This window comes from Pseudogymnoascus verrucosus (genome assembly GCF_001662655.1).
Source record: "Pseudogymnoascus verrucosus strain UAMH 10579 unplaced genomic scaffold scaffold_53, whole genome shotgun sequence".
Taxonomy (NCBI): domain Eukaryota; kingdom Fungi; phylum Ascomycota; class Leotiomycetes; order Thelebolales; family Thelebolaceae; genus Pseudogymnoascus; species Pseudogymnoascus verrucosus.
Window position 1 is genome coordinate 60,125 of NW_017263704.1, and position 21,933 is coordinate 82,057.

At 48.8% G+C, this 21,933-nt stretch overlaps 9 protein-coding genes across 9 annotated transcripts; 4 read left to right on the forward strand and 5 right to left on the reverse strand.

Moving 5' to 3' along the window:
• Window positions 1-6: 6 nt before the first annotated feature.
• Window positions 7-3,569, reverse strand: VE01_08978 (uncharacterized protein). The gene is made up of 4 exons (XM_018278395.2): window positions 3,160-3,569; window positions 2,204-3,112; window positions 887-2,154; window positions 7-838 (listed from the first exon to the last, which is right to left on the reverse strand). The coding sequence occupies exons 1-4, from the start codon at window positions 3,482-3,484 to the stop codon at window positions 257-259; spliced, it is 3,084 nt and encodes a 1,027-aa protein (XP_018126802.1). The 5' UTR covers window positions 3,485-3,569; the 3' UTR covers window positions 7-256.
• A 152-nt stretch (window positions 3,570-3,721) lies between these two features.
• Window positions 3,722-4,910, forward strand: RET3 (Golgi-to-ER vesicle coat component). Its single transcript, XM_018278396.2, has 3 exons — window positions 3,722-3,944; window positions 4,019-4,256; window positions 4,306-4,910. The coding sequence occupies exons 1-3, from the start codon at window positions 3,821-3,823 to the stop codon at window positions 4,547-4,549; spliced, it is 606 nt and encodes a 201-aa protein (XP_018126801.1). The 5' UTR covers window positions 3,722-3,820; the 3' UTR covers window positions 4,550-4,910.
• VE01_08980 (uncharacterized protein) lies at window positions 4,778-6,748 on the reverse strand. Its single transcript, XM_018278397.2, has one exon. The coding sequence runs from the start codon at window positions 6,619-6,621 to the stop codon at window positions 5,017-5,019; it is 1,605 nt and encodes a 534-aa protein (XP_018126833.2). The 5' UTR covers window positions 6,622-6,748; the 3' UTR covers window positions 4,778-5,016.
• Window positions 6,749-6,922: 174 nt separating this feature from the next.
• Window positions 6,923-9,018, forward strand: VE01_08981 (uncharacterized protein). The gene is made up of 2 exons (XM_018278398.2): window positions 6,923-7,839; window positions 7,905-9,018. The coding sequence occupies exons 1-2, from the start codon at window positions 7,625-7,627 to the stop codon at window positions 8,839-8,841; spliced, it is 1,152 nt and encodes a 383-aa protein (XP_018126834.1). The 5' UTR covers window positions 6,923-7,624; the 3' UTR covers window positions 8,842-9,018.
• VE01_08982 (uncharacterized protein) lies at window positions 8,948-9,960 on the reverse strand. Its single transcript, XM_018278399.2, has 2 exons — window positions 9,677-9,960; window positions 8,948-9,620 (listed from the first exon to the last, which is right to left on the reverse strand). Exons 1-2 carry the CDS (start codon window positions 9,898-9,900, stop codon window positions 9,158-9,160), a joined length of 687 nt encoding a protein of 228 aa, XP_018126835.1. The 5' UTR covers window positions 9,901-9,960; the 3' UTR covers window positions 8,948-9,157.
• Window positions 9,961-10,168: 208 nt separating this feature from the next.
• Window positions 10,169-12,165, forward strand: VE01_08983 (uncharacterized protein). The gene is made up of 5 exons (XM_018278400.2): window positions 10,169-10,620; window positions 10,683-10,724; window positions 10,795-11,054; window positions 11,103-11,915; window positions 11,976-12,165. The coding sequence occupies exons 1-5, from the start codon at window positions 10,486-10,488 to the stop codon at window positions 12,001-12,003; spliced, it is 1,278 nt and encodes a 425-aa protein (XP_018126836.2). The 5' UTR covers window positions 10,169-10,485; the 3' UTR covers window positions 12,004-12,165.
• Window positions 12,166-12,213: 48 nt separating this feature from the next.
• Window positions 12,214-15,624, reverse strand: VE01_08984 (uncharacterized protein; the record flags this gene model as incomplete). The annotated part of the gene is made up of 9 exons (XM_018278401.1): window positions 12,214-12,905; window positions 12,956-13,234; window positions 13,296-13,417; window positions 13,851-14,035; window positions 14,094-14,222; window positions 14,279-14,380; window positions 14,436-15,197; window positions 15,259-15,344; window positions 15,399-15,624. The coding sequence occupies 9 exons, from the start codon at window positions 15,622-15,624 to the stop codon at window positions 12,214-12,216; spliced, it is 2,583 nt and encodes an 860-aa protein (XP_018126829.1).
• A 1,526-nt stretch (window positions 15,625-17,150) lies between these two features.
• On the forward strand, window positions 17,151-18,493 carry VE01_08985 (uncharacterized protein; the record flags this gene model as incomplete). Its single annotated transcript, XM_018278402.1, has 5 exons — window positions 17,151-17,306; window positions 17,357-17,393; window positions 17,444-17,526; window positions 17,617-17,990; window positions 18,064-18,493. 5 exons carry the CDS (start codon window positions 17,151-17,153, stop codon window positions 18,491-18,493), a joined length of 1,080 nt encoding a protein of 359 aa, XP_018126830.1.
• A 1,468-nt stretch (window positions 18,494-19,961) lies between these two features.
• VE01_08986 (uncharacterized protein) lies at window positions 19,962-21,566 on the reverse strand. Its single transcript, XM_018278403.2, has 2 exons — window positions 21,132-21,566; window positions 19,962-21,074 (listed from the first exon to the last, which is right to left on the reverse strand). Exons 1-2 carry the CDS (start codon window positions 21,388-21,390, stop codon window positions 20,041-20,043), a joined length of 1,293 nt encoding a protein of 430 aa, XP_018126831.2. The 5' UTR covers window positions 21,391-21,566; the 3' UTR covers window positions 19,962-20,040.
• Between the last annotated feature and the right edge of the window lie 367 nt (window positions 21,567-21,933).

Below are 21,933 nucleotides of genomic sequence, written 5' to 3' on the forward strand. Positions count from 1 at the left end.
TCCAAAACCTCCTAGACACATGTCTTAACATCATATACATTTCTGTCTTGGCTCATATGGAGCTCTAGTTTAGCTTTCATCAAAGTACCCAGCTTCCCGTGCCGTCGCCATACCCCCAACATTCCATTTCTTCCCAGACAGCTACCCTCTAATATCATGCACACCATAACTCGGAATATATAATTCCAACACAATCACGTCGTTCATCATACCCAACCCAAACGCCACCTCATAGCACAATGTACTTTGCCAACAACTAAGCTCCGGCAACTCTCCTGATGCTCTTTCTCGGCCCCTCGCCAACCACCATTATGGAACCCTCCTGCTCAAGTAATCTTATGGTATCTGAAAACTCCGGAGCCTCAACTGGAATACTACTTTCCTCGTTGAGTCTTTTTTGAACCTCGCTGTACCGAGCGGCTTGACCTTGCCTAACCATATTGTCCAATAAGAGGAGCAAAGCATTCTTCAAATCAGCCCTTCTCCTCCTCTCACTAGCGCTTGTTCCCTCAGTGAGCAGGCTCATGTCAATAAGTCCAGTTCGTGCATCCGTAGCAGCCTGCTTCAGGGCCGATTTGATTAAACGGACAGCTTCGAGGACATCGTCACGCGTGACTTCCAGTGAGAGACGCATCTTAGCATGGGCCTCGGAGAGACGGATCATTGATTCGAGCTGTCTTGTCGTCGCGGTGATGCGGCGTTCTGCGGAGCGGACATCTTCGCCTAGCTTGCGCATGTCGACATAGGCCTTTACAAGCTCCTTTGAAGCCTCTTCAGTGATGCGTGGCTGGCATACGTTGCGGGCGTAGGAAATGTATGATGTGAGAAACTCGATTGGCTAGTTGCCTGTTAGTATAGCACAAACTATCTGTAGGATTTGACTTACAAGAATCTCCATATTCCCGGCACTCTGTGGCGTGTCTTCCAAGTACATGCCGAGTAAATGCCTCGCTAGCCTCCTGTCATTGGTCTCGTCGATTCGGTCAAGAATGAGATAGACGAGATCAAAACGGGATAGCAGAGTAGGCGGAAGGTCGATATTTTGAGGAACAGGAAGGTTGGGGTTATACTTGCTGCCAATAGGATTGGCAGAGGCGAGAATACTGGTTCTAGCGTTCAGTGTGGTGATGATGCCAGCCTTTGCAATGGAAACTGTCTGTTGCTCCATGACTTCGTGCAGCACCGATCGAGTAGATTCGGACATCTTGTCAAATTCATCAATGCAGCAGACTCCTCCATCAGAGAGGACTAGAGCACCAGACTCAAGAACGAGTTGCTTCGTCTCCTGGTCACGAGTGACATAGGCGGTCAAACCAACGGCAGAAGAGCCCTTTCCACTGGTATAGACACCTCGCGGGGCGATTTGGTGTACATACTTAAGAATCTGAGACTTTGACGTAGACGGATCGCCGCACAGGAGGATATTGATGTCTCCACGGTACTTCGGGCTACCTCCTTTCTCGAACGATTTGTTTGTGCCACCGAAAAGTTGCAGAAGTATGCCCTTCTTTACATCGTCCATCTCAAAAATACTTGGCGCAAGAGAGCGGGATAAAAGATCGTAAATGTCAGGCCTAGCCGCAGTGACCTTGATTTTTTCGATATCCTCGTCTGAAATCTTTCTCTTCCCCTCGACATCACCATCTGCATCCGTAGATGAGCCATCGCCTTCAACAGTAGAGACGTCGATGCCCATGCGTTTCTTGTCTACCTTTTGGATGTGGACGACATCCACGTAAGTCTTGAACACATTCTTCAGCGTGCGCTGTGCGGGGTTCACCCGAACCGGATTGCATCGGAAGATACCAGTGATTTCGACTCGGTCACCAGCCTTGCAGAGATCAACGAGGTCATCGTATGCGCAGAGAGAAACGGAATGCGGCGTCTGACCAGCCGGGACTGAATCGGGGGTCTCTTGAAGCTTGATAACTTGTTTGTTACAAAAGTTTGACCTGTTGTGCACAATCTGCATCGAGTTCGGTGATTTACAGACTGTACGAGGGCACTGGGTAGGCTCTGCAATCTTGCCACGCTCGATTTCGACCGTAACTGTATGGTTGCATGCTTGGCAGCGGAAAAAGGCCTCTGCCATGTCGGGGATGATGGGTGTTGTGCGGATGACAAGGCCTTTGACTGAGATCATCTTATCCATGTCTAAAAGGGGTCAGCGGCAGTTCTTGGGTGATAATAGTCATAGACCTACCAGAGGGGTCGAGGTCTCTGAGATTGATAGTTTTTTCAATTCCAAACAGGCGAACTTTATATTTTGCTTCGTCCACTTCAGCTAAGATATCGCGTTTCTTCCTTGATTGAGTTGGTTGCGTTGGCCCTGGCGTCATCTCCATGTCACCCCTGTCGGAGCTTGGGATTGGCATATCCGAGCTAGGAATGTGGTGCGCTTGGGATAGGCCGTTCGTGCTTTGAGACTCTGCGGCTCTCTCTCGCTTGACTTCCTCCTCTGCAAGCTGTACCATGATATTGTGAACCACTTGATCCATCAATGGGATCATTTCTTGTGGATAGGCCTGGGCCTGATGATGAAGCTTCAGGGTAGGAGGGTATGCTTTGAGATCCATAAAGTCTATGTGTAAGCTGGAGTGTGCAAGCTCTAGCAGGTCCTTCATCTTGTCCATGTATACTTTCGACTCCGATGTTTCGTCCTCTTGGGTTTCTGCCACAGTCATACCGTCCGCCCACATCCGATACTTTTTGGTGAAATTACGCAAAAAGCCTTCGAATGTCTTTGAGGCATCAATAACGGAGATGTTTGTACCCCAGACTGTGTTATAGATATTGCCGGAACCCCCTCCAAGGGCGTCAGCATCTGAAGTTGTAGGATCGTTATTTGAGAATGTCGGAGCATCTGACCCGTCAGGAACATTGTGGACGACATTCCCATTCTCATCGAGGAAAATACGCTTTCGAACTCCAGAAGCTGCGCTACGGTCGGGATTAATATCACCGCGGCTAGACCTATTCAAACCGGAGCTACTTGGCGGTATGGACTGCGTAGAGCGAAGAAAGAGTCCACTGCTCTCCGTTGGGGCATCGGATTGTTGGCGCAAATCTCGGCCAGGACTGGATGTTGAAGCGTATCGAATAGGAGATGAATCTAGTACCGTTAGACAGTGAGATCAAAATAGATCAAAAACTACTCACCTCTCATCAGTTGTCCAGTGGCCCGAGGGGTGCGATCGCCATCTGTCATAGCAATATCTGGAGTTCCCCGACTGAAGGGGGAAGCGGCATCTTGTCGCCCAGCGACCGGTGAAGATTGGTAATTCATGGGCGATGATGACTTTATTTGGCGTCTAGGAGTGCCATGGCCCCGGCTAGCCTGGGAAGAAGAGGCGGCTTCACCCAGCAATTGCGCAGCAGACGGGTCTGGAGGACTACTGGGAGGGGCCTGGGAACTGCGTTGTGATGAGCGTTTCGGAGTTCCAGCGGCGGAGGCCTTTTGTCGTCGTTTTGCGGGTGACGACATTGCGATAATTACTTTTGTTTATATCGGCGTTGTTGTCAATGAAAAGAGTCCTGTGTCGATGTTTGGAGATGAACTGGAGTCGAGGCCAAGGTGTGATGGGGGGAAATAAGACGCGTCGCGAAAAGGGTCGCGTTTGGACGCGTAGAGAGCTTGCATTAGCGCTCCCCAAACGAGCCAGTGGTGGGTTCATCCATTTGAGGCTTAGCGTGCCTTTGGCGGTGCCAGATTACAGAAACACGGCCTCACTGCCAAAGAGCCGCAATACCAAGCTGCCAGTTGCTATAACGCCTCCCTCGCCTTGTTTTTTACTCCTGGCTTCGCAAAACCTCTGACACGATGGCGCCCAATATGTCTCTCTTCTCTGTCCAGGCGATAATTATCCTCGGAACAGAGGACGGAAACCGCATCTTCGCCAAGTACTTCAATGCCCCTCATCACACCGCATCTTCACATGGCCAATGTGCGTAATCCGATGGACTGCTCTCCTGAGCGTCTTATAACCAATTTGCGAAACGATTTCTAATAAAATCATAGCTGCCTCGCCGTCGACCAACCCATACCCCGACGTCAAGGCCCAAAAAGCATTCGAGAAGGGCCTCTTGGAGAAGACAGCTAAGCAAACAGCCGATATCATATTATACGACAACAGAATAGTCTTGTACAAGTGCGAGTCGGATATTATGATGTACGTAGTGGGAGGAATGGAAGAGAACGAGATCATGCTCTACAATGTCGTCTTGGCCCTCCGCGACTCACTACACTTGCTATTCAAGTATGAATCCCCACCCCGCCGCTTGTGTGTCCCCAGCTAACTCCCGCAGGCAATCTGTCGACAAGCGCACAATCATCGAGAACTACGACCTGGTGTCCCTCGCGATCGATGAGATTGTTGACGACGGAATCATCCTCGAGACCGATCCCCTTATCATCACGACCCGTGTCAGCAGGGCGCCGGCGCAAGACGTCGCGCAGTTGAAGGGCATTGATCTCAGTGAGCAGGGCATGAACAACCTGGCGCAGTTCGGAAAGGCGAAGTTAGGGGATTGGTTAAGGCAGGGCCTGTAATGGGTGTCAAGATGCGAACATGATTTCAGATGAAAGGTGAACCTCGGCACAACTGGCCGTATTGCAGCATAGAGAGTGCCATAGACGATAGCGCATGAGCGCTCTATCACGACCATGGAGCCAGACTGGAAAATGGGGGCGTTTTGGTGGAATTTAAGACTCGATACCGTATCTTGATGGCCCCAGTTAAGAAGCTGATGGTGTGAAACGTGATAATGTTGGATTTTGCTCATGGTTTTCCCGATATCAAAGCTTGGTTTTAATCATCGGCAGGCCTATATTGTAGCCAACATTTTAATTCTGTCAACTTGACTCTCAATTACATTTTCAAGTGATATCATCTAAAAACATTCAAAACGCCAGCACCCATAGGTGCAAATGACTTCCTAAAACAAGAATATGAGCCGCATGTAATCAACGCCGTATCCTCTATCATGTCCATGTGAGCATCCTCAATTCTATCCCAATCAGTTAATATGTTTCGTTATTCCTTTCTCGTTTTGCCCCCATCGCTCCGACGCAGCCTTCCTCGCTCGATTCATAACCGCCGCTGCGATACCACCGCCATCTTCTTCGATTCCTTCAACAAAGATAACATCCACGCCGCGCTTGTCCATCTCCCTAAGCGCGGCAAACAATCCACTTGCTATTGTTTGGGTATCGCGGCCAAGATGAACATCCACAAGTTTGATACAGAAAGAATCTGCACCATCGCAGTGAAACAGTTTAGCTGTAGAGTAGTCCAATTCCGCCTGACCATTGATTGTGGCCGTCCCGTTCTTATAGTGCTCTAAAATTCTGGTGCCTTCTCCGCCCAGATTTCCTTCCCAACCCAGCCATTTATTCCAGTGCTTGGTACGTAGTATGCCAACGTTGAGGTTAGTGGGTGGAGCCTCTGTAGCGGATTCATCTTTTTCTGACTGCTGTTCGTCACCGGATTTCTTTATGTGGCCTAGATCAAGAAACTTCATGCCAGGTGTTGATTGTGGAGTTGGGGAAAACCCGTCTTCGCACAATATAACTGTGGCGTTCGGGCTATAATGCTTATACTTCATACCAGGAGCACGGGGCGCAGACCCTCCGATTTCGCTCTCATCTTTATAGCCTTTTTGTACGTTCTCCCACCCAGGGCACTCTCTGATATCATCGATGCTGAGTCCACCGGGGCGAAGGATAAGCGGTGGATCTCGAAGTCCATCAACCACTGTGCTCTCGACACCAATGTTGCAAGGCCCGCCATCCAAGATATACTGGATCTTCCCATTCAAGTCATGGAATACGTGCTTCGCAGCAGTCGGGGACGGCTTAGTTGACGAGTTTGCTGATGGAGCTGCGACCGGAACGCCAGACAACTTGATTAGGGTCCGCGCAAGAGCAGAATCAGGCATACGTAGGCCAACCGTGTCCAGTCCAGCAGTGACTTCCGGAGCGAGGTAATTCGGCGGTTTCGGGAAAAGTAGAGTGAGCGGACCCGGCCAGAACTTATTTATAAGCTCGTTGTAGCGAGCCACATAAAGGCTCGTCTCTTGTGACATTATCAAGCCTTTCGCCATTTCCGTGTACATGTCAAGGTCGGATATATGGACAATCAGAGGATTATCTGACGGCCTACCTTTCGCTTTGTAAATCCCTTGGACTGCTCTGCCGTCTCTTGCGTTTGCGCCCAGGCCGTATACTGTTTCTGTTGGGAAGGCAACTGGATAGTTACCATCACGTATAGCCTTTGCCGCAGTCTCCATGTGCCGCATAGTGTCGGAGTTGTCGCTATCCACTGTCCATGTTTTGAGTCTCGATCTTACATCGGCCGTCTGTAGAAACTCGCCGAATTTATGCGGGCCGACCTTGAGAACCACTGTCTCTCTACACCCATCTGGTTTGACACTTGGTTGATTTTGAACGGGGTTTAAGGAGCTTCTGCCTGAGGCAGACTCGCTTTGGTGAGGTCGATCCATGGTGGCTTGAGAATGCATTGCACAGTGATGGCGAAGGGAATATATGATTTGTGTTCTTGAGCGAAAGTATATCCTCGATGAATTTGACAATAGATTCCTGTGCGTCCAGAGGTTGAGCATCTAGGGAACAGTGCCAGCTCCACGGATTCGAAGGGCAAAGACAGTCGCGGCAGTGAGCATCTTTCGTCTTGTACTGTCACTTTCGGATAACTTCAAGCAAACTAAGAGGCGGGGTCTGAGAGTACTGTATTGGGCTCCAATGACGCGTTGTTGACTCAAAATTATAATTTTCTAGGTGGGGCGAGGCTGTCCCTTAGCGAGGCTGACCGTGGCCGATGTTACGTAAGCTTTCCAAACAGTTCAAGCCCAAGGAGCCTCGCGAACAGGAACTCGAAGAACTCGTTTTCGCTTTCAGTATTTACAGCAATTACGAATAAAATATAGGCTATTAATCATCTTAGGTTGAAATTATCATACTGAAGCTGTTTTATTAGCCAGTTTCTTACAAATTCGGCAAAAGGAGCTAATATCACATGCGTGGTCCCTTTCTTGGCTTTTTCAACGGCACCCGTATCAACAACATCCGGATAATGATAACTGGTGCGGCTAATACGAAGTTAGCTTTATACAGCACCCAGGATGTAAATATAACTCATAGCCAATAGCCCGCTTGAAGATACAAGGTTTTGGGCCAAAAATGGGCGCCCGGCAAACGATCAAATATGAGGGCCTGACTGGTCGGAGAAAATCTACCGGTCCAGGGCTAAATCTTTAAATACTCCGGTGGGTTGCGGCGAATCCTTTCACGAAGCTATATGGGGCACATGCATCCTGTCGGTATAGCAGATCTTCTTTATCAACTTACGCACCAATCACAACCAACGCTTGAACGATAGACAGAGGGGAAACAAAAGACGACGGGTAATTCGCGGGGAACCCAGAAATAAACAACAAGATGCACGGGCAAACCAATCTCCGCACTTTCAGTGTTTCTCGGTTTTTGATGCGTCTCTACTTACCTAGGAAAGTATATGAAGACAACCATTGCCTATTTCTTAAAATTGTTGGTCAATAGATTCCTAGTCATAAATCTCACATATTTCCCGCTTTATCATTTCTCACAATGCGCGGCCGTAAAGCTATCGCCGCATCCCTAACATGGGCCTTGTCCATCTCTTCGGTCTATTCTGCACCGAGTGCAGCTGTCAAAGAGTGTGAGGTTGCAGACCACGAGGTGACCTTTAAAACAATCTATGTTCCACCGTCGAACTACAATACTCCAAAAACTCTTTATGGGCGCACAGTTCAACTGGAGGATGGGACTCTTCTGGCAACATGGTAAGTATCAATGACTTCTTTCCGGTATGAGTCCAGTGTTGAGCTTAACTAACATGCTTTTCAAGGGAAAACTACTCCCCCGAACCGCCTTTGGTTTACTTCCCTATATACAAAAGTACCGATAAGGGCGAGACCTGGGCTCCTTTCTCTAATGTCACAGACCAGGTGAATGGCTGGGGGCTGCGCTACCAGCCGGATCTGTATCTTCTACCACAGGCTATCGGCGATCTTCCGAAGGGGACAATTATTTGTTCGGCGAATTCTATCCCTACGGATCTTAGCCAGACTAAGATCGATGTCTATGCATCTGTGAACGGCGGAAAGACATGGTCATTTGTCTCTACTGTCGCATCTGGAGGAGTTGCCTTGCCGAACAATGGCGAGACCCCAATATGGGAGCCATTCATGATGGTCTACGACAACCAGCTTGTCATGTACTACTCCGACCAACGCGACCCTGCACATGGCCAAAAGATGGTCCACCAAGTCAGCGCCGATGGTATAACTTGGGGCCCCGTGGTGAACGATATTGCGTACTCAACCTATGAACAACGCCCAGGAATGCCGACCGTCGCAGCTCTGCCCAACGGTCAATATATCATGACTTATGAATACGGATTGGGCCCCAATCCTGCGGGCAGCGGAACTTTCCCCATCTACTATCGTATTAGCTCCAGTCCTCTCACATTCGACTCGGCACCAGGTCAAATCCTCAATGCCGGGGGGACCGTTCCAACGTCGTCCCCATATGTTGTCTGGAGTCCCTCGGGAGGTCCGAATGGAAGCATCATTGTAAGCGCTAATAGCCACGCCGAGATCTTTATAAACACGAACCTGGGTGATGCAGATTCTTGGGTCAAGTACGCTACCCCCCAGTCAAGAGCCTACACAAGACACCTGAGAGTCATGGATGACCCGGATTACTTGTTAATCATGAGTGCTGGATTTTTGAATGGTGACAATTATGTGACGGATAGTGTCATGAAGTTGCCGAATTTGTAACTTAGACATCTCATAGATATAAGGTTGAAATGAATGGGCTTATCTACACCATTAACATAAAACTATTTATGCGCTCGCAGATTTATTAATGCTAACTGCCATCTACATGTGTTTGGGCTAACTTATTTGGTATTAGAGCACCCGGGAACGAAGGAGCTTGAGGAAGGAGCATTGGAGGAAGGAGCATTGGGAAAGACCTGTTTTCGGATAGGAGTTAGAAAAGAAACACAGCTGCTATATCAGTACTCGATCTATTGTATTCACCTTTGCTACTTGAATCTCTAGGTTCGTTTCACTGTCGCCCTCGTAGTTATGCCTATTCCGCTGTCTTTTTAAGACTTTGGCAACTAACGTGGAACATTGCCAACTTCACAACCCCCTCCAAGCTCCTGAGCAAGCCGACATTATCCTTAAAAGCATCCGTCTCCCGAAACTTCATGTGCGCGTCAATGCTAGTCCAGCCGATGAACGCCGCAAGGATCGACCCTGTCTGTCCTTCTTCTCCTCCCTTCACTGGGAAGTCGTTCTCCACACCCCAGCCGAAGCTAACACCCCTGATATCAGAGCATTTGTTAAGGCCCTTATCTGAAAACTCCCGGACATTCGCGGAAGCTGCGTCTTTTTGGGCTTGCGAGATATCGGAGGAGAAGTAAGCGAGCATGATTTCCGTCACGGGCGCCTGTAAGGCTAATGGCGGGGACGGCGTGACAGCAACATGCTTCGTGAATTCACCATGGCTCAAGATGGTCGGCAGATCCTTTACTGCGTCTCTGCCAGACCTGGTGGATAATTTCAGTTTATATCACTAGAAAGAATATGGGATTTAGCCGCTTACGATTTGGCAAAGTTCTCGTGGTCTTCGACGGAGTCCCAGTCAAAGAAGGCCCAGAGCTTTGAGGGATCCTCAACTTCTAGTCCCCAATAAACCTGGTGTGGACCTCCTGGCGCAGAAGTGACTGCTTTCCAGGCTCCCATCAAGACCTGGCCTTCTTGAGTAGATTCGTCCATAACATTAAGGCCGGGCTTGACGCCCATGCAGCCGATCTCTGTAACAGCCATTTTGGATACTGTCGAATATATGGCTTATGGTGGCAATGCAGAGAGGAGGATACAGACAGTAGTTATATAGTAGGCAATTGCTGCCTGACATGTCCGACCCACTGGAAGCCTGTTTTATTTGCGGTACATTCTAGACGAGCTCCGCAGATAGATAAATACCGACAGCAACAATGCTTTATTTCGGTGCCTGCTGCACCCCTCACTTGATAACAAGTATTCATGGGGCGAAGGAGCGGGGTCATGATCGGCTGCCGAAGCTCTCCAAAGAGGTATCCACTTGGCCACGATTTAGCTCCATAAATACCCCACCCGAGCCTCGAACTTCAATTATATCATAACTTGCACAAGTTTCATCGCGATTATCTTGCGAGACCTCATCCAGAGCAGCCCCAGGAAATATTCTGGAATAATCGATCATCTTTCCATGGTCACGGCATCGTGCCTGGTTAGATCGTATTCCCTCGGAGGGGAACATATTCAACACCCAAGGCACCAACTTTCGACCTTCCCAGCTAACCTTCTTACATCTCGTATACTGCTACCAATCAACCCTTCATCATCTCCCGGGATAATTTACAATTTACAATGGCCACTACATTATCAGGACGTGGCCAACGCTCCTTTTCAGCTTACGACGTCAGCATCCCGGAAATCACCGACAATGTCTATGATGGGAAGTCAAATCCATCAGGAGTGATATCTCTTGGTTTATCTGAAAACGTAAGTTTTAATGATATGACGCTTTGATTCTTTCAGAATCCATAGCTGACAGGAATCTTAAGCACTTAATCCACGGAAACGTTGTTGATTTTATCAATAAGCATGTAAGTAACATAAGCTCAATTGCACCGTATAGCTAGAGCCGCTCTATTTAAGGCTAAAACTTGTCTCCAGTTTAAAATCGATGAATTCACTGCTACAACATATACAGGAACAACTATTGGAGGTGTCGGTCTGAGGAGAGCCGTAGCAAAGCATATCAACAAGTATTTCAATCCTACCGTGCCTGTGGGTATGAAGGAAGTCGGTATTGCAAATGGCGTTACGGCAATCTGTTCAATGTTGGCTTTTATGTTGGGAGATGTAGGAGATGGCATCCTACTCATGCGGCCAATTTATGGGAAATTTGAAAATGACTTGACGATCGTTGCTCAGTATATATCCCTCCCAGCTTTTTTCATTTGTTAAGCTAATGATATTAGATGCAAAACGCTGTATGCCAACATGGGTGATACGGATCCATTTTCAGAGGCTGTGGTAGAGAAGTACGCTCTCCGTCTTGCTCAAGCCAAAGCAGATGGTACCAATACTCGGGCCCTCCTAATCTGCAACCCGCACAATCCCTCTGGCCGGTGCTATCCCAAAGCTACCCTTATTGCGCTCATGAAATTCTGTGCCCGGCACAATCTACATCTAATCTCCGACGAAGTGTATGCTCTGACCGCCTTTAAAACAGCTGATCCTTCAAGCGCGCCCTTCACCTCTGTTCTCGAGATCGATACTATTGGAATCATCGACCCGAGATATCTACACGTCGGATATGGTTTCAGCAAAGATTTTGGTGCCCCTGGCCTTCATATAGCGGCCCTAGTGACCAGAAATGATGAAGTCCAGCAGGCATTTGAAGCGATTGGTCTGCTCCATGCACCTGGTGGGCCGAGCTGCGCAATTGTGCTTGCGATGTTAGAGGATGATAATTTCGTGGAAGATACTATTAAATTGTCCCGCATCAGACTGGCGGAAAACTACGAGCTGGTGACCCGCATGCTGGATAAAGCAGGGATTGCATACTGGAAAGGTGGCAGGGCCGGATTCTTCCTGTGGATCGATTTGTTCAGGTTTTTGCCGCCGCCAGAGGGGACTCAAAGAGATACCGAGAGGGAGAAGATGCTTGCTGGAAAGTTGCTGGAAGGTGGTGTTTTTCTAAACCCGGGGGCTGAATGGGCAGAGAGGCCAGGTTGGTTCAGATTGATCTTCTCACACGAGAAGGGCAAGGTAGAGGAAGGGGTGAGACGGTGAGTTAAATAGCTGTATGGAGGCTTGTTGAGTGTGAAACTGACTGGAGTTTTGCGTAGGCTTATTAAGACACTGTGTGGGGAGTAAAGTCCCATGAAGAGGGACCGTCATGTCTGAGGGTTGATATGAGCAATTTAAGCCCATGGCATTTATCTCTTCAGCCCTTCTTGTGAGTAACTAGCGTATTGATAATAGCTATAAATGATGGAGCACCTCTGATTGAAATAAAACACCAACTATTGTACATAGCCCCCCGTCGCCCTTTGCGCTCCAATTGGTACCACTTATAACATACAGTTATTGTCGAGCCTGGTTAATCTTTGCAACTCTCTCAAATATACCCATCGTATGCTCCCAAACCGTCGCTCCGACATTTTCCGCTCGATATTCATTTAGTAACTTCTGTTTGCCCGTTGCTTCGCCATTCCAATTGACGAGATACGCACCGCTACCCGCGATCGTATTGGCACCCAACATAGGCGTATGCAAGCCCTTGGGGGCAGGGACACCGGTTGCCAGCGTATCATTCGTGAGGGGCTTAGCTGGTGGGTAAACGCCACTGGTAGCGATAAAAAGCTGCCTGGCACCCGTCTCTTCTTGACTGACAGAGAATACCGCTATGAGCGGAGATAGAACCTTCGCAGCCGCACGAGCCCATACGGGCAATTCCCTCATGAGACCGGTATTAACAGCTGAAGGATACGAGTGTGAAAAGGTCGTCGCAGGCTGGCGCTTTGAGAATTCCTCTGTCATGAGACTGTTCATCGTAGTCGTATGTGTTGCGCACTTGGGGCGCGTGAAAGTATTCTTCAACTCCAAGTCTTCAAAGTCTAGCTTGCCTTCCGACCCTGCGCTGAGTATGCTCAGTGTTCGTGAGAAATGGGGCGGCTTAGTGGCAGCAGTTTGGAGGAGAGGGAGAAGATTTGAGATGAAGCGCATTCTGGAGTAGTAGTTAAGCGTGAACTTGCGGTCGATTCCTTCGTGGGATTCTAATAGAAGTCAGCAACGAAAGGATTTGTGAAGGCTTTCATATGCTTACCATCACGGCCTCGTAAGTTCATGTTCCCCTGGCTCTGCACTATGAGGTTGATATGCGGTTCCTTCTTGGTAATCTCTGCGCATACTCGGTCGACCTCCGCCAGCTCTGACACATCTGCCTTTAAAAACTCAACTTTACCATCCTTGTTGAGCTCTTTGCATTCATTGATGATGCGCTCTGCAGCAGACTCGCTTCGGCCTACAATGTAGACTCGAGGGGATAGCGCGTTCTTAACGAAGGCTTTGGCTGTGTGTTCCCCAATGCCAGACGTGGCACCAACTAGTATATGTTAGCTAAATTTTCAAGGCGAAAATAAACAACATATAGTGATATTACTTACCGAAAAGAGCTACTAAGCCAGGGCCAAGCTCTCGAAGTTGGGCATTGGAAGCGTGAACAAGATCAAGCCCCACCATCTTGTGCTTTCTGGAGGTAAAACTGCTTTGCAGATTGGACAGCAGGCTGTTTTGGTTTGTCGTTAGTTTCTAGTTGTTTGATACGGCAGAAACCAATTTGACGTTGTTTGTTTGAAAGAAAACAAGCCCTATATTTATATGTAAGTGGGGTGACGTCGTCGGACTTTATCTCTCTAACGCCGGGAACGGGAACGCGTCCGTGACTGCCTGCGAAGCGAAAGCCACGCCTCGTCGTCGATGCCTTCGTCAATTTATTTTATCCCGCCCACCAGTTAACTAAGACTATTACCATTTATAGTTGAGTTTATAAAAATTCGGCCATTAGAATTTTGAAAGCAGTGCGATCTCTGCCACACATCTGAGGTTTAATCTCCATATTTATTTTATATAATATTTATCTCGATTGATTTGTAGGGTATAGTTTTTATTTCCTTCACTACCAAGGGTAGCACCCAGCAACACGTAAAGCGCACACTTACGCCTTGCGCCGAGTGACATGACATGGCCAGTCGTACGGCACTGCCGTGAAATGGGATTTAAATGACCACTCGTGCTTTGGGTCTACCTGTCGAATATCAAAATCTCGCACCAAAGTCGCCGTGACCTTTGAGACTTCCATGCGGGCCAAGTTTTGGCCAGGGCATGAGTTGTAGCCAGCACCGAACTACGAGAATAGAGAGGTTAGGATTCGCCAGCTGCTGACACCGGTTCGGAGTACTCACTTGTACCATATACTTCTCCATATCCTTTGCTCTCGGCTCGAGCCATCTCTGGGGGTTAAACGTATTTGCGTCGGCACCAAACATCTCAGTGCTCCTGTGGATGACCCATGGATTGACACTCAGATGAGTCTAACAAATTGTTAGCATTGGACCCTGTTGAGGAGCATATCTCCAGGAAGACCCACCCCCTGAGAAAAGACGCGGTCGCCAATCGTCAACCCCTCCTCTGGAACTACCCGTGCGAGGCCATGTGCCACGGCCGGATGGAATCTAAATGTCTCTTTGACCTGAGAAATGCTAAGTCAGCGGAGTAAACAATATATAAGCTCAGTGAGGCCTTACACAGGCTTGAAGGAATGGTAGTTCTCGCGCCTCCGCGTAGCTGACGACCCTGGATAGCTTCCCCTTCTCGCTGGCCTTGTCTATCTCTGCCCGCACCCTTGCGAGGTCCTCTGGACTCCTTAACAAATAATACCAGAATGCTTGGAGAGTTGCGCTGACAGTATCAGCTCCAGCGCCAACAGTTGCCGAAGCCACAGCTTGGATTTCCGTCTCTCCGAAACGTTCTGGGTGCGCTGCCTGAGCCTGCATCCAATGCTCCATCATATCCGTCCTTGCCTCTGTATTCTTCTTCCTGGAAGCGACGGCGCGTGAAACAGTATCAAAGATATGCTGTGATGGGGTTAGACCGAGCTTTCCCATCCACGGGTTCCCAAGAGTTGCGTCATGCACCGTCAGGAAGAAGCCGGCAATGGCAACGTAAAGGGTCAGGGCTCTGCTGTTTGCAATTGAACCGCCAATGTCGCTTGCAGTCTCGAGGAAGCCGAAGGCACGCGAGAAAGTGACCTCGCCTATGACATCGAAAGCAAGGTAGTTGAACCACCTGTCAAAATCAACGGGTTGACCGGCCTCTGCAAGTTCATCCAGGCGCTTCTCGAGAAGTTCGATTGCATCGTTGATTTGAGGCTCGGATTTGATGATGCTTGAGAGTGTGTACCCGGCGGCAACATTCTTCGCTCGTTCAACGCGGCGTTTGGGGTTGACTTCTGACATTGGGGTCTGGAAACGGTGGTCTGGCAGCGCCATAACCTTGTACCAATCGATCTACAAGTTCACATACGTCAGAAGATGGGTCTAGGTGCTGCTTCTGAGCAACTGTACTTACTTTGGCGAGGGGGGTTAAGAGGATAGCACGTATGGCATCGGGATGGCTGACGCTGACTTCTTCATGGCTGATACGGACAAAATGTCCTATGACGGGTCAAATTAGGACAGAGCATCAATGCCATGTTCACGAAACCTCACCATGCTTTTCATGCAGCGCAATCACTGTTACCTCGATATGCCCTGCTATGACCTCCCATATCTCCCACAAGGTCGAGAATGAGGCCAAAAAAGGTCCTGGAATATCACTGATAGCGGAGAAGTATCGTCGGCGAACAGCAACGCTCACGACGTACGCAGCAAATAAAAAGACTGCATATGTACCCACCCCCAACTCCAAGGCGAATGGCCCAAGAATTTGAACCATTGAAGCTGAGAACAAACGGGATTCTCTCAGTTATTCTCGGTTATTGGAGCAGAACGAAGAGACCAAAAGAAAGAGATGTACGAGCTATTTTGGGGGTTCCAACGGGAGCCTATCCTGGTTTTCTTGAGCAACGACGCATGTGAGCCAAGCAAAGCGTTACGTACTGAACTATACCACTATACCAAAGTATGATCGCAGACTGGTGAAGCACCCGTTTCGATATGCAGCGTTTGTGTAAAGACAGGCGTTGTGGGGATACTAACTGCCGTCATAAAGGTAGTTCCCGTAGGAAGTAGCTCAGGGCGTATCCAATGACCACAATGCTATTGGCTGCTGTAGAGTATGGCAGCCAACACTTCCTCATCAACCTCCCAAATCCACGTTGCATCCAACTGTGGGGCATCCCACAGTTGGACCCGGGGCACTCGACGCTTGCCTTCTTACCCGGCGGGATTCCGGGTCGTGCCATAGCTCCATAGCTAGGGTCTTCTTGGTGCATTCTCGGCTCCCTATTCGTGCTCCTCGAATACAAAAAACGCACCAACCCCAATAATCAATACTCTTTCTCCACAGCTGCTCCACCACTGATCCTTCAGTGACACTTGCTCCTTTTATTACCGTTTCACTTTGTATTTGTCGTTGGCCATTCGTCTCCATAAAGGCGGCTCAGGGCACTCTCGTCGCGATCACCACGCCAGATGCCACAATAGGCATCTTTCTGTTCAAGTCTCTCTATGCATTCGTACTTCGTGCACGACAAGTGGTAGAAAATTAATCTTTGTCCCCACACGCTGGCGTGCGGGGACAAAGATCAATAGCCGGTCTGGGTAGATGGCTATTGCCCGACCTCCCGCAATTCGCACGTCCTGCCGAAGTGCCTGCGAACACACTTGTTTTTGACAGATTGATGCCGGCAGGTGGAGTTCCGCATCCGCGGGAAGGCTGAACGAGGCACCCCCATGCCTGTTCCCCTTTTCCTTGGACATTTTTCGTCGGGGACAGGGAGAGAGCAACAGCTGTAGTTGCATTCTTATCACATTCTGTCGTGGGCGCTCCACGAAGGGGAGGACTTTCCCGATGCACTGCCATGCTTGTAGCCATTCATGCCTTGAGATACGGGGAAAAAGCAATGTTACAATTGCTGATTGGGGAGTATGCCGAAGGACGATACCCTGTACCCACTTGGGGAATTGAAAAAGAGAGTGCTGCTCTGATACTGTCTGTATATTGCCAGGCCCACTCTTGTGCGTGAGGACTACCCTACCGGTGTTTAGTCTCCTTATACCATGTCTCCATTTCCCAGACAATCCTCAGTTCTTCTTGTGCGGTCTCGATCCTGGGGATCTTCAGTCGACGAGGCGCCCCAGACAAGTATGTGTGGACTCGCTGATCATCAGAATTTGATTGTTTTCGGTTCACGGGGGCCTTGATGTTGGAGTTTTAACATATAGCCCTCGACCTGCCGAACTCTTCGAGAGTCAACGCCGGTCGTCATTGTCGTCCGTGGATTAGGAGAACTGAAAATTATGGTCGAAATCAAATCCCGTGGCCAAATCGCCCCGCTCGTCGTCTGTGCCGCATTTATTGTTATCACGGTAGCTTCTGTTGTCCTGCGAGTTGCTGGGAGGCGGATTAAGAATATTGCCCTCCAGGCGGAGGACTATTTGATTTTTGTTGCCTTGGTAATATCAACGACTTTAACGACACGATCTACTAGTTAACATCTTCTTAGGTCTTTGTCCTTGGGCTAATAACGTGCGATATTATCGGTAAGTCGCTGCATTGATGTCTTGACGGAATGATCTAACGATTCTTGAAGGGGTTACCCATGGAGGTGTCGGCCGCCATGCTGCAGATATTATCGCCGAAGATGGTCCCCAGGTTCTGGTGGCATTCCTCAAGGTTTGTATTATATGCCTGTTATACCATCAGTCTATCAACTTCATCGCAACCGGGCACCTCTGGACTTGACTGACGATAAAAAATTCACAGGACCTAGTGGCCATTCAGATGCTCTGGGCCACCAGTCTCATGTTCATCAAACTTTCTATTCTCTGTTTCTACATACGAATCTTTAACGTTAAACCATTCATCATGGCATCGATAGCGGTTGCAGTTCTCGTCGTCCTTTGGGCTCTCAGCGTCATTTTATGCGGCTTCTTATTGTGCCGGCCCTTCGAATACAACTGGGATCAATCCATCGAGGGATCTTGCGGAGACCAGATCAAATCCTACATTATTACGGGAGCTCTTAACATTGTCACCGATGCTCTTGTACTCGGGCTTCCGATGCCCATGATCTGGAGGCTGAAGATAAACTTGCGGAGCAAGATTGCTCTGACAGGCATCTTCACAATTGGATTTTTGTAGGCATACCCCATCCCAACCCTCCGGCTAAGCATCTAATTCCATGGCCGCTGACATCCCATCTCGCATTAGCATCTTTATCATCAGTATCATCCGCCTGAAATCCCTCATCACGGTCTCCTACGAAGATATTACCTATTCGGTTCCTGATGCGCTTATCTGGAGCATGCTCGAGCCTTCCCTCGGCCTCACCCTTGCCTCGATCCCCATCATGCGACCCGTCTTCTCCAAGATCTTCCCAGACAATACCCAGCAAGGAAACACTGGCCTCAGCAACACTAACCCGACCAGTAACAGCGGTTTGGCGCCGAAGAACTTCCAGCGCATTGATGAATACCCCTTGGATCCGATGCGACCGGACTTTTCCGAGAACCGCACATATGTCACAGAGGGACGGGGCCCGTTTTATGACATGGAGAGTCAGAAGAGCTCACAGAGCGAGGCGGAGCTCGTTACGTCGAACATAAAGGTCAAGCAGGAGTGGGATGTGAGGCGAACTTGAGTGGTTAGAAAGGCTGATCCGGGGCGTTTGTATTATACTAGAATATGGCATTTGTGGCAAATTTATATACCAAGATACCTTTCGGTCCAATTTAATATATGATCCAAGTTTTCACGGTTGAAGTGAGAAGACAAATTAAGATTATTTCTGCCTTTTGTCTGTGTTGGGCTGTGAGTGGATGGCAAGAGAGGTGGGCATCACTTGTCGGAGCGGCGTATGATAAGTGTATTAAAAGGGCGGCGAGAGTTACTGTGCTATGTCTGGACTATTCTGAACCAAGAGATGAAAGAAATACTCATCCAACCCATTTGCTTGTAAAATTCGGATCCTCTGATACAGAGACAGCTTAACTACATCTAGATCCCATACTCAAGCCCTTTAAATCGCATTCGCTATCGAAGACGTCACAGTTACTCTATAAACCTGTTATCCTCGGTCAAGTTCTTTGTCACTGCCCAATGGGTTGGCTGATGGCCGCAAATCCCGCGTTTGAAATTGTTTTCAGCGCTTCTTTATCGCCAACCATTTCCATCAACTCCACATCCACCCAGCCGTCTGTGAAGCTCTCTCTAAAGTCAATCAACCAGGTATCATCTGTCTCATAATTGAGGTGAGAGTGCCAAACCAAGGGAGATTTAGGCGAATTATTGCGGGTGCCAATGGGGCAAATGTCTGCCACGGACATTCGCAGACCATTTTCTCAATTTCTTCTTGGGCATCTTGTTTCTCTTCGTCCTCGTTCCTGAAACTTGCACTGTTTTACGGAGAGAGAACTGATCTTATTTAATAATCAGGAGGGCCAGTCGGGAAAATTGCAATGACAAATATATTCCCACAGAATATCTTGTCGTTGTCCTGACCGATTTCCGAATCAATTACTTGGCCGTCGTCGGACTTACCCTCCCACATAACTTGGCATTCTTGAGAGGGCATCAGCTCCCTTGTTGCGTCTAAGCAACGCACATGCAATATGGTGGCGTAAAGATGATGTTTTGTACGTGATAGATAAGACATTATTGATTATTTTCATTGGTTCTAGTAATTGGCATTGGCTGGCTCGCTTGGCGTAGGATTATTGTGGTGTCAGGCCCCTATTTTTGGGCCCCTATTTATCTATTTTAGTTTGGTATGTCGGAGGATTCCTGAGCCTCGTAGGATTTTACCTCTTTACCCTTTTTTACTCTAAACTGACGTACTGTCATGTACTATACACGTAATTACTGTACAGCTCAAATGAACACAACGCTTGTTTTGTAGCTGGTAAATGACATTGCCTCTTTCAATACATCGTCAATTACCTTTTGCATCGATCACCCATAGAGAGCGTACAGTACACAGCCTTTATCTGCGATGCAATGCACTGTACCTTGCAGTAGCGACAACATTCAACCTTACCCAACGGCTGGTAACTTAACTTCAATAAATGAACTTGAAAGGTCTCAAATTGCAATGTATCACACTAAGTAACCCCTCTTTGTATTTTGGTGTATATTTTATATGGATTTGGTACGTATATCAACAATATCACATTGAATTTTGCTAGGAACCTATCCCCGAGAAACCCTACCTAGAATGCGGCTAAACAACATCTCCAGCTTTCCGATGGCATCTTCGCAGATTTGATAATGTAACACCACCCTCGAACCGTCAAGACGGAGCCCATACTCAGCCCCCATCTCATTAAATAGCTCTTCCTCCACCTTGGCAGCCTTGAGGTCGACCCAGACTATGTTCGTTTCTGTCCGCCTCGACAATCTCCCGCCTTTTTCAATCCACATCCCCGCCACCCTCGAGGCCAAACGATGGGATCGTCGCAGTAGCCCACCATCTTTGTACCCCGATGGCCCAGGTCCAAATATGCTTTCCATGGACTCCCTGGCTGCACTGCTCAGCACACCCACTTGTCGCATCGCGCCTCCCATTCCCTTCCGAATCCTCCTGGCCCTCGCCACAAAGTCGGCCCCACCGACAATAACCGCCCCCATCGGCGCGCCAAGACCCTTTGAGAAATCCAGCCCGACGCTATCAAAACAGCTCGCATATTCCCGTAGGTTGCCCCTTCCAGCTGCGATGGCCTCCCACAGCCGTGCACCATCAAGATGCAGCTTCAGCCCATTTTCGCGTGCCCAGGCCGAAATCTTACGCGTTTCTTCCAGGGGCTGCACAATTCCACCTATTGTATTCTCAAGCGAGATGACGCGCGTAGGGCACTTATGCACGTCGTCTGACAGCACCACCTTTTTCTTGATATCTTCGACAGTCAAGAACTCCCCATTGGATGGTCGCGCAGTTTGAACCATTGCGCCGGTGAGACTCGCAATCCCACCAGCTTCCCAATGCAGAATGTGTGATCGAGAGTCTGCGAGAATTGCATGGGGCGGTTGAGTCAGGTGCGTGCGCAGGGCGAGCTGGTTAGCCATCGTGCCTGAGTTGACAAAGATTGCACCTGAAAAGCCAGTGAGGGAGGCCATGTGAGACTCGAGAGAAAGTGTAGCAGCATCCTCGCGATAGACATCGTCATCAAGAGAGCATCGAATTATAGCCTCGAGCGTGGAGAGCGTTGGCTTGGTGACTACGTCGCCTGCGAGGTGTTACTGAGAGTTTGGGTTGGGAACATGATGTGGGAGAAAGTGCTCACTGCGAAAATCAAATGCAGCGGATCCGGAGCTGCTCCATGCGATGGGGGCTGTTTGTAGGATACGCAGTGCTTGTGTAACTGCATCCTCATGTGGTTGTTCAGATAGCACTCTAGCATCTGCATATGCGGCTGTGCTCATGTATTGCCGCGGGAAGCATAACAGCGGCTTCGTCGACACGGGCAGAGCTTGCCGCCGAAGCTGGATTAATATTGTCCTGTTCATAACTGCTATTGTAGAGAAATTCTTCGTATGGAGCATCTAAGTCCACTCGGTTCACTTTTGTACTTAGGGGGGCAGGCATTTACGTCTCACTGCCACACTCCGGACTTTTGGTTGCATATTCCTACGTCTGTCCGGATATCACGCAAATAGGATGGCGCTCTTGGTGCCTGGGCATATAAAATCGCCCGTTGTAAGATTAATAGTAAAATGAGGTGGTACGCAGTAAGCTGAGAATCTGATACGAGACGGAGAATGCAACCTATTTGGTCCGGTTCGCTCATAGGTCACAAAGCTCTACCAAATCACCGCTTATCACATGCGTTATACGGGATGAAGGCTCCTGCTTGGGGAGAGATTCTTGGTTGCGCCATACTAAAGCCGGAAAGCCACCCGCAACTAAAAACGCATATTAGCGTTTCTGGGGATCAGGGCCACTCACAGCCCGTTGCTGGCGTCATGTTGGCGCACTCGGTAGTGATCCGCAAATATACTGAATCCTTCGAGTCTTTCGGGAATAACCAATTTTTTATTTCAAATACTGAACCATGGCTAAATTTCATAGGAAACGTACCCCACAGG

Excerpts from the sequence above, each read along its gene's own strand:
- VE01_08978 (XM_018278395.2), bottom strand. The coding sequence starts at position 3,484 with ATGTCGTCACCCGCAAAACGACGACAAAAGGCCTCCGCCGCTGGAACT. Across the intron at positions 2,155-2,203 it reads CAGAGACCTCGACCCCTCTG|ACATGGATAAGATGATCTCA; the intron begins GTAGGTCTATGA and ends GACCCCTTTTAG. Across the intron at positions 839-886 it reads CCGGGAATATGGAGATTCTT|CCAATCGAGTTTCTCACATC; the intron begins GTAAGTCAAATC and ends ACAGGCAACTAG.
- RET3 (XM_018278396.2), top strand. The coding sequence starts at position 3,821 with ATGGCGCCCAATATGTCTCTCTTCTCTGTCCAGGCGATAATTATCCTC. Across the intron at positions 3,945-4,018 it reads CGCATCTTCACATGGCCAAT|CTGCCTCGCCGTCGACCAAC; the intron begins GTGCGTAATCCG and ends ATAAAATCATAG. Across the intron at positions 4,257-4,305 it reads TCACTACACTTGCTATTCAA|GCAATCTGTCGACAAGCGCA; the intron begins GTATGAATCCCC and ends TAACTCCCGCAG.
- VE01_08980 (XM_018278397.2), bottom strand. The coding sequence starts at position 6,621 with ATGCTCAACCTCTGGACGCACAGGAATCTATTGTCAAATTCATCGAGG.
- VE01_08981 (XM_018278398.2), top strand. The coding sequence starts at position 7,625 with ATGCGCGGCCGTAAAGCTATCGCCGCATCCCTAACATGGGCCTTGTCC. Across the intron at positions 7,840-7,904 it reads GGGACTCTTCTGGCAACATG|GGAAAACTACTCCCCCGAAC; the intron begins GTAAGTATCAAT and ends ATGCTTTTCAAG.
- VE01_08982 (XM_018278399.2), bottom strand. The coding sequence starts at position 9,900 with ATGGCTGTTACAGAGATCGGCTGCATGGGCGTCAAGCCCGGCCTTAAT. Across the intron at positions 9,621-9,676 it reads CACGAGAACTTTGCCAAATC|GTCTGGCAGAGACGCAGTAA; the intron begins GTAAGCGGCTAA and ends ATTATCCACCAG.
- VE01_08983 (XM_018278400.2), top strand. The coding sequence starts at position 10,486 with ATGGCCACTACATTATCAGGACGTGGCCAACGCTCCTTTTCAGCTTAC. Across the intron at positions 10,621-10,682 it reads CTCTTGGTTTATCTGAAAAC|CACTTAATCCACGGAAACGT; the intron begins GTAAGTTTTAAT and ends AGGAATCTTAAG. Across the intron at positions 10,725-10,794 it reads TTGATTTTATCAATAAGCAT|TTTAAAATCGATGAATTCAC; the intron begins GTAAGTAACATA and ends ACTTGTCTCCAG.
- VE01_08986 (XM_018278403.2), bottom strand. The coding sequence starts at position 21,390 with ATGCTCCATACGAAGAATTTCTCTACAATAGCAGTTATGAACAGGACA. Across the intron at positions 21,075-21,131 it reads CGCTGCATTTGATTTTCGCA|GCGACGTAGTCACCAAGCCA; the intron begins GTGAGCACTTTC and ends AACACCTCGCAG.